This window comes from Olea europaea, unplaced genomic scaffold (genome assembly GCF_002742605.1).
Source record: "Olea europaea var. sylvestris unplaced genomic scaffold, O_europaea_v1 scaffold724, whole genome shotgun sequence".
NCBI classification, from domain to species: Eukaryota; Viridiplantae; Streptophyta; class Magnoliopsida; order Lamiales; family Oleaceae; genus Olea; species Olea europaea.
This window is the reverse complement of record NW_019265645.1, coordinates 235,701-245,753: the sequence shown is the minus strand read 5'-3', so window position 1 is coordinate 245,753 and position 10,053 is coordinate 235,701. Positions and strand designations below refer to the sequence as shown.

The following is a 10,053-nucleotide window of genomic DNA, read 5'->3' as shown; positions in this document are numbered from 1 at the left end:
AACCACCAAAAAAAAGGGAAAAAATAAGAAAAAGAAAAAGCAGAAGAACATTAATTACCTGCAAGGATGTTGAGCATCGTAAACAGTATGACCATTAGCATGACCATTGGCCTGAATTGAGTCATTTTTCGATGCATCTGTTTGGTCATGAAACACAACTCGATATTCCAAGACAGCTGCAGTGTATGGAGTGGCAACAGTTGCATCATCCTCATCGCGAAGCAGCTTATCCAACTCAGGCCAGACTAAATCCCGCCTACATCGCCAAAAGTAAATGTAAATAATTTATTATTATCTCCAAATGACAAAATGTGATGGCATTGGATCAATCTCAATATTGAGTCACGATTCTTGTACCAAGCAGCAAAGTCGTCTTCCATACATTGATCATCGTCTCCAAGACCCACAGGGACAAGCCGCTTCCCACCTAATTCAAACATAAAGCAGGTAAGAAGCCGAAACAAAAAGAGGACAAGATTACAAGCCCATCATGGGAAAAATAATAACACAATGGATCCAATAAGCAGTGTGCTTATTCTTCCTAATACCATATACTTTAGTGAGATCGACAATCCCGATCAACGGGTAGACTTATTAGTCTAAGAGAAGTCAAATCATACATGACATACATCTTTAGTTCGTAGACAACCAACACTCTGGGCTAATACAAAGGATTGAGTTCTCAAGAAGTATCTTTTTGTGGAAAGCAAGCATACTTGTTAGCAGGGCCTGTGGCGAACTTTAAAATTAGATTCTAAATCATAGTATGCATTCAAAATAATTTCAATCGCAAGAGTTTTAGAAACTAAATCTATTGACTTAAAACTCAACATTAAAACAACAAAGGAAGCATAATCTCCAAAATATTTATATTATAATATAATAATAAGGCCGGAAAATGTTCCAAATAATCACTTAAATACTACTAGCCTTGCAATTTATATTATTACCAAACACTAGTGTCTTTTTATCATTTCGACAACATTTGATCATTGCCACAAGTTAGGAATATAGCAGCTCTCATGCTCAGAAGCTGTGCCACGTGTTTTAACTTGTGCCTCACAAGCAGCAGTAAGCAGTTGATAGAGAGAGAACGCTATTCAAAAACTTTGTTAAATAAAATACAAAAGTAATCGATTTTGAGTTAATCGGTACATAAAAAGGTTGGCAAAATTGTATTTTTAAAAAAGTCAAGTTTTGATGAAAACAAACCGAGAAAAAAAAATGGAAATCAAAGTTATCTATGCATATAAATACAAAATAAAGTAAATAAAATGTAAAAAATTCATTCCTGATATATAAATAAAGAAAAAATAATACAATTATAATAAAATTAATAAACTCACCATCCTTCTTTGAAAATTTTACAATTTTCTTCACAAATGACCGTGCACTTAACTCTATTTTGATGAGTTTTGTGGGTGAAAAGGGATTGAGTAATTTATTTTCTCTAGATATTGGAATTAAAAATAAAGGAACACTTAGGTCTAAAATGATTAAGTTAAATGTTAGCATAGTGACAACTTGTCAACTTTATCGTTCTAAAAAAAGGAAATATGCAAATGGAAGTAAAGATTACATATTTAAAAAGTCATTTTCAAGATTAAGAACGAACTTGCTAGAGACTAGAAAAGTTGGGGACTAATTGCACAAATTTCACAAAAGAAAAAACAAGAAGGAAAAATCTAGAATTTTGAGCATGAGGCGAGGGCATTCGCCCAGATCGTACGCTGGATAGCATGTACGATTTTGAATTTTTTTTTTCAGAAAATGAAGAAAGTAAATAGACAAAATACAGCTTATAGACAACCGGTATAGTTACAGGCATTACAATTTTACAATTTACATAATTCTTAAAGAATTAAATGATCACATAAAAAAATACGAGCATAACTGAGAGAGAGCAGAAATAAACATCTCCGTGCCCAAAGTAACACGAAAAATTTTTATTCAAAGAAAAATAAAAAATACCTTGCTCAGCAACAAGGTCATCCACCACTCTCGCAATCTGTTTCCCAATAGAGTATACAAACAAGAACCCTTTAGCAAACAATCATGGCATTATATTTAAATATCTTCGACTAATGTACCAAAGTATATAAAAGATAGAAGTTAGATCAATGTTAACCTTGTTGAAATGCTCATATTGCCGATTTCCGAGGCCAAATACTCCATATTGAAGATTCTTAAGACAATCCCCTCTATCTTTTCCCTCTGTAAACCATTTGTAGAACCTTGTTGCATTATCGGTAGGCTCACCATCACCATACCTGCAACCAGTAAACAACCACCAAAACTTAAATTGCATACTATCTTGTTTACTCTCTAATGTGGAAGATGCAGATATTCATGAAGCTTAAAATTATATGCACACAAATTGTTGGACCGGGAGGCGATGAAAGAATTAAGATTAATGATCAATATGAAATATGAATTATCACAACGAAACAAATAAGATTAAAGTAAAGAAATTGAAGATAGATTAGCGGAGGAATCGATATTTTATTAAAGATAATATACGGAGAGAATATAAGAATTCAACAATAAAGCTTCCCTTAAATTGAATGAAAATCCATATATTTATAGGGACATACCAAACTTTAAAAATATCATAAAAATGGAAATAATAAAAAATATAATATGGAATAAAGGAAATAATTTTTTTCCAATAAAATCACAAGAAACTAAAGAAACAATATTTTTCAATAAAATCACGTAAAAATAATGAAAGAATATTTTTCAAAAAATCCACCCTAATTTGGGCACAAAATCTAACACAAATAACTAATTACCATACAATTGGCACCTACATATACACAAATTTGTGTTTTTATTTAATCTAGAGACAGCTAGAAGTTAGAGTTGAGAATTTACGTGGCAAGAAAGAAGAATGTCAAAGTTTCCTTTCCTAACTTCACCTCGTACTCTTCATCATCGGCAGCATAATCATCCTATAACGATAAAAAATTGAACTATCAATGGAAAATAAAGATTACAAATTTACTCAATAAACAAGAAAAGCATAAGCAGAATATCCCCTCTAAAATGGAAAATGAACATGAAAACGCACAATGTCAATCACATTAAACTTGGCCTTTTCATATCTAGCTTTAGCTTCCTCAGCAAATGCCTGATACAACAGCAAAAAACAACATTTAGTTCGCTGAAAATAGAGTCTGAAAGAGGTGCCTGCAGCCATTACATTGTGCAAGTGGAAATGAAGTATTTTTCCTGAAAACCTAATAACCTCGGACTTATTTTCAATTATTAATTAACTTGGCCGTTCTTGTCAACTTCTACACATTGCCTTCAAGAAAATATAATTAAAAGTTAGATAGTAAACTACTATGAAAATAAGAAACTTAAGGCCATCTCCAATGTATGATCGAAAACATCAAAATGTGCCATTTTTTGGTGCAAAACAACTCCAATGCAACACTATACTTTGTATACAAAGTCGTTTTTACCCTTTATTTTTATTTTCCAAATAAATTGATTAAGGATATTTGTGTCATTTGTACTACAGATTTTTATTACAATAAATTAATAACAATAATAATAATATAATTATTATTATTATTTGCATTTAAAATAAATTTAAAATTTTAAAAATAATAATTAATGAAATAATTAAAGAAAAAAATTTAAAGTATATCAAACACGATTATTTGCACTTCGAAATGCATTAATTGATCATTTGTGGGAAGAACATATGAATTTCGAAAATTAAATTGCAATAATATTTCGACTTCGTAATATCCTAATTCAAAATACATTGCACTATTTTTTAATGGCATGATTTAGTATTTTCATTGTTGTAGTGTTTTTATTAATTATACTATGTTTTCTATATTTATTAATGAATTTAATTTTTTTTGTAATTTAACATAATTATTTACTTAGTAATTTATGTATTTATAAAATAATTAAATAAATAATATTTCAAAGAAATAAATTATTATAAATAAAAAAGAGAAGTTGGTTATAATTTTTAGCGAAATGGTTGAAGATGAATTTTAATTTGGTACAAAATTTACTGCAGAGCTGTAGATTGGCCTTGCATAAGTGTGGCGATGAAGAGTTCTACTTGTATTTTAGGCACTAATTTCAGAACTCCGATGATTCATTTATCTTGGGGAAATTCCAAAGCCATTTTTCTTTCTTCACTTTTGTTTGAAGATTCATCGTACAGATAAAATTAACTTTTTACCTTAGCAAAGCCTTCAGCGGTACCAGTCTGGGTCCCATAACAGATGGTGACTTTCTTCTTTCCATCGTCCACTTCCTCCGGATCCACCACGACCTTGCGCACAACCGGTTTCGGCGGCGGCACCACCGTCTTCTTGGCCGATACCGCAGCACGGCGCCACATGATAATCACAACGCACCCAATCAGCACAGCCACGGAGGTCGTCAGCACCATCATCAAGTCCCTGTTCTCCATCAATATCGCTACAACAGAAGCCGGCACCGCCTCCGAGGACCCATTAGAATTATCCAATTTCACACCCTTTAGAATAGACGCCATCAAATCGAACGGCGAGAGCCTCTCTGAGGTGGAATGCATGAGTTCTCAACTAAGTCTGAGCTAGAATTTTGAATGAGCGAAGAATTACACTTACACAGGCTTTGTACGCGTGAGAAAATGCAGAGACTGTGATGAAAATGAGGAAACTTCGAGAGTTGAACTTATATTAGAGTCTCTCTCCTCCGTTATCGATTGTATTTGTATGCTTGAGGTTGAGAGAGAGAGAGAGAGAGAGAGTCTAACAAGTGGCTTGTAAGAAATGAAAGAGATGCTTGCAGTTTATATGAATCAGAAGCAAGAGAAGAGGGAGTGGGGTGAAGTGGAGTAGGGTGGTTAATACCCAACCCTGGTTAGTTGAAGAATCTCACGTAGGAAAGTTTTGAGCAGTTATGTCAATATTTTGAAATTATTTGAGTTAAATAATTTATCAATCACTAAATTAATATCATCTTCAACTTTTATTCAGTAAACTTTAAAATATCTTTAAACGGTCGCTAACTTTAAAATATTGTACTCTATCATTCACTCATCATGTTTCATTAGTCACTGAACTTTAAAATATTTCTGAATGATCACTAAACTTTAACATATTGTACTATATCGATCATGCATCATGTTTCACTAGTCATTGAATTGATATCTCCGTCATGTTTTACTCATTAAACTTTAAAGTATTTTTAATTAGTAAATAATTTTATAATATTTCCAAGTAAAGTTGATTTCTACGATATTCGACCTAGATCAAAAAATAAATAAGTATCAAACAAATAAATGAAATTTCAATCTAAGACGAGAATATTGATATTGGATAGAGAGAATTTCTCTAATTATCAAAAATTATGTTTGAAGAGGAAAAAGAATGATAATTTCAAATTGATATAAATCTTAATTTAGATTATGATATTCATTTACGTCGAGAAAATAAAATAGAGAAATTATTTTTTTATTTCGATTGAATTGTAAACTCAAATAAAAATAAGTTGTATCTCGGTGACAGGGAAAATTTTTATTTAGAGTCAATAATATTAAATATGATTAAAAGTTTTCACAAGATAATTTAAAAGGAAAGAAAGGGGCCATCTTTGTGTATGATATTTTATACTCAAAAATTTTTAAATTTTGAACAATTGGATTCATTGAGTAAAGTTTGGACACTACTCGAAAACACTTTAAAATTTAGTAAGTGAAGCGTGACGTATATATAAGTTTAATGGCTAATGGAAAATGGTAAGTGCGTATTTGTGTGCAACATGTTAAATTTCAATGGTCACTTGAATCCATTTTAAAAGTTTAGTAATTAATGAAATATGATGAATGAGTGATGGAGTTCAATTTGTTAAAGTTCAATGTCCACTCGAAAGCATTTTAAAGATTCGTGAGTAAATGAAGGCGTAAGTTTAACGACTAATGAAACATTTAACACAAAATCATTTACTACGAAAAATTCTAAGTGTTATATTAATGATCAATCGTCAAAGAAAATTAACATAAAATGACACAACTAAATGTCAACGTGTTACCAAACGATGTGATTAAATCAGCAAAAGTTGTTGTTAAAAAGAAAGTTGAGGTTTACTCTAAAATTTAAGTCCAAGATCAATTTCTTACTCTTCAATTCTGCTGACTTGGTCTAATAGGTAATATTGTTTAGCGATACATCAATATTTAATATTAATTTTTTGATCGATTAATTATTATTATATTAATTAGAAAGTTGAGTGATTATTATTATAAGAAAATTACTTCAACAATTGTTAGCATTACTACTTAAAATTTCAATCACCTTTGATGTAATTAACCCCACATATTCGTATTTCACTAAGGAAAATTTCTCAATTTCCATTGTTTTTTGGGGTAAAATTTCATGTTAGCTACAAACCTTTATTTTATTTTAAAATAGTCACTGCATTAGTTATATATATTTAACATATTGTTTTTATGTAGCATACGGCAATCTGAAGTGGCATCGATGTAGACAATAAGCTAGAAAGTTAACAAAATTTACAATTAATCTAGTTGTACAAAACAAGTTGACAAAAATAAGTGTTGGCAGAATCTTGACCTTTGATTTCAAATGATTTAAAAATGTGTTTTTAAAATGATTGGTGGAGATGTTATTTTGTAAATCAACTTTGTCAACAAATTTTGTACAAGTATCATGACTCCGAAATTTAATTGAATGATTAAACTAAAAATTTAAAAATAAAGTTACGATCACTTCAATATAATGTCCATATTTGGTGTAATTTAAAATGTTGATTAAAATTTAAGTTATAATCAACAATTAATTTTAATCACATATATTACAGAAATCATAATTTTTATCCATTTTAAAACTACACATTTTATTTTTATTTTTTTATCAGAATTTATTAAAAATCTGATTATGTAACCGAAAGGAAAAGCTTTTGAGTGGTTGGCTTTTTTACATGTTGCATTTTAAGCATTCAATGGTTTGGCAATTAATGCAAATAAAAAGATTTCTTTTTCTCCTTTTTTTTTTTTTTTTTAAAGCAGCTAAACATTGAAATTTTAGATCGTTTTATGTTAAAAATAATTATGAAAAATAATGCTTGGATAATAATTTGAATTTGAACGAGGCTTTCGTAATATTTTTTTTATTTGAATCTTGTGAAAATTATAACCCCTTTAAAATTTTAATACAGTCAAGCATTTTTATTTTTTTTTTATAAATGATAAATTGATAATCGTCAACTTTTCCCCGAGAATACGTTAGGCCAACTTATTGTTACTTTTAAATAAATTAATTTTACACGGGCATACACACAACCCCATAATAGGGTAAAAACCTTGGTTCGTTTTTGATATTATATGCTTGAAAAATGATCTCTAAACTTTAAAAATTAATAAATAGTCAATGAGTTTTATAATGTTTATCCATTACTTTTAAAAATTGTCAACTAGAATGTACATAATAATACAAAAACAACATTTAAAAAAAAAAAAAAAAAAAACCATTGAGCCGGTTAATTCACGATCATGATTACACGGAGTTGTTCACTTTTAAAGAGAGTGGATGAAATGTATCCACAATATCAACCTTTTCAAAATTAGTCAATTCTTCTAAACATATTATTTTCTTTTCAAAATTCTTAACAAGTTTTCTTTAATTTTTCCGCACGATGATAAGGATTTCTGATCAATTTAGATATACTAGTCTTTTTTTGTCAATGATGACAATAAATTTTATATTATCGATTGTGTAGAACTGTTAAGTAATTTACAAACAGATAAATAAATAATTAAGTGATGAATAAATGAACAACACTTGTTGATTCATTAAAATATGCGGTTGAAAATGAAATTTAATAATTTATCAATTTTTTTCAAATTGATGCTTAATAAAAGGATAAAACGATAATCTAAGTGACCAAACAATTGTGTTCAATTAAAAAAATTATTGATTGACAAATTTCATTTTTACCAAAGAAGTAGACTCCTGAAAAAAAAATTATAATAATAGAAAATTAGAGAGCATTCTCTAAGCTGAGGGACCAACCTAGTTTCTAACTCAAATACATGTCGTATGTTTCTTCTTAACCGTGATTAAAAATAGTACTGGTTCGTCGTTTAATTTGGATACCTTTGAGTCAATGTCTAAAATGCCCTTTAGTGGCTTCTACTAGACTACTACTGGACAAAAAAAAAATCGCTCGAGGGTCTCGTTTGATTATTTAATACTTTTACTAATAAGGCACCAATGGATTTTATACACGTGTGCTCTAGCTTTCTAGACCCATTTGTGGACGATCGAGGGTTTTCCTTTTTTGGAGTAATTCTTTTCGGATTTTGACTTCGGGAATTACTGTGAGGGGAGCGCGTGAATGCATGGACCCCTGCCTAATTAGAATTAATAATCATTTACCCCCTCCCCCCTCCGGCCCCCACATTCACATGGATGAGAGTTTCCTCGCATTATATCAAAAGTGTACATATAAACATAGTCCGTCTAATTAATATTTAAGACCTGTTTGGAGCCAATTTTTGGGACAAGAAAATTGATTTTCTAACTATTGGCAGCCGGAACTTTTGACTGCTCCTCTCATGGGTGGGGCTGTTGAGAATTTACTTAAACATGCATATCGAAAATAAAACAATTTTTCATTTCTACTAGAATTTATCTTTGTGTTTAGATAGAAATTGTGATAAAAGTCATACATTTTTTTCGAATCTGCAAACTCCTTTGTTTTTCCCTTATTCCTGTAGCCTTGATCTGCCACCCACAACTATCCAATTATCCAACCTTCAACGGTGATCTACATAGAGAACAAGATTATAGGATTATGATTTTCTTTTTGTGTTAGTAAGAATAATGAATCTCTACAAAATTATAAACTCTAATCACTTATTTTTATAAACCCAAGAGATTGATCACTCACACTTAGATAATTATCCATGTGGAATCTCTAGGCGGGTCTCCAATGTTTTGTTCTATAACAAAATATTCACATGTTCATTCAAGTATCACCACACTTTAATTTGTGAGATCAACTACTTACTTCACAAGTAAGAAATACCATGCGTGATGATCTATCTGTAATAACGATGTCCGTATCTCGTTATTACTTACGACAACGAAAGATTTAAGATTCGATTATATGTAATTTGTATCTCACGATCACAACTCCTTGTGATTAACAAACTACGAAAATTTGAATCTACGGACTCTATTACTTAATTTAATTGTATGTTAGTTAAATAATAGATCTGCCATTAAATCGCATTAATTGTATATTAAAAGTATTTATGTTCAAAATTAATTGTACCTAGGGCATAATACTTACAAACTCCCACTTCTACTAAATTCAATCACTTATGTATCCAATATCATAAGAATCTATATGTTGATTATGTTTAAGTTACGACGACTCTTTGTCAGTGGATCTGCAATATTATCAAATGTGGGAATTCGTTCTTCTCTTTACGTCATTTCTATGTATTATCTCTCCGATGAGATTATACCATCTTAATACGTGTTTGGATCATTTATGAGACCTTAGTTCCTTCGCTTTCGCTATGACTCTATTGTTATCATAATACAATGACATGTGATCAACAATATTAATAACTACTACAAGTCCATTAATGAAAATCTTGATCCACATTGCAACTCTTTGCTGCTTCTGAAACAATCATGTATTAGGTTTCTGCTATTGAATCAACGATTGTTTCATGTTTGGAACATTTTCAACACACTGTTTAAAAGTAAACCAATTTATCCATATAAATTGGGATGTGTTAAGTAATCTTCTAGATCTATCTCTATAGATCAAGTTGCTTCTCCGTATCGTTTATGAATAAATCTTTTAACAACCATTATTTCAACGATTGAAATATAGGGATGTTGTTTCCTATAATATTGGGAATGCAACAATACTCTCACTATCTTCTTGTAAACACACAATTCGTCTTCATATTTGATCAAATCAAACATTTTGATTTTTCCATCAAATCGAAATTTTCAACTTTAAGAAACATGTTTTAATCCATAGTCACGGTATGCA

General features: G+C 30.1%; 1 protein-coding gene across 1 annotated transcript in view; it reads right to left on the bottom strand.

Annotated features, from left to right (window-relative positions):
* Positions 1-4,777, bottom strand: part of LOC111390895 (NADPH--cytochrome P450 reductase-like) — a 7,914-nt gene extending 3,137 nt beyond the window's left edge. The window contains exons 1-7 of the mRNA XM_023016018.1: positions 4,211-4,777; positions 3,071-3,130; positions 2,875-2,951; positions 2,129-2,270; positions 1,972-2,008; positions 358-427; positions 59-256 (exon numbers count right to left, since the gene is read on the bottom strand). Coding sequence (XP_022871786.1) covers positions 59-256; positions 358-427; positions 1,972-2,008; positions 2,129-2,270; positions 2,875-2,951; positions 3,071-3,130; positions 4,211-4,567 — 941 coding nt within the window. The 5' untranslated portion in view covers positions 4,568-4,777. The remainder of the gene's footprint in view (positions 1-58; positions 257-357; positions 428-1,971; positions 2,009-2,128; positions 2,271-2,874; positions 2,952-3,070; positions 3,131-4,210) is intronic.
* Positions 4,778-10,053: the final 5,276 nt, after the last annotated feature.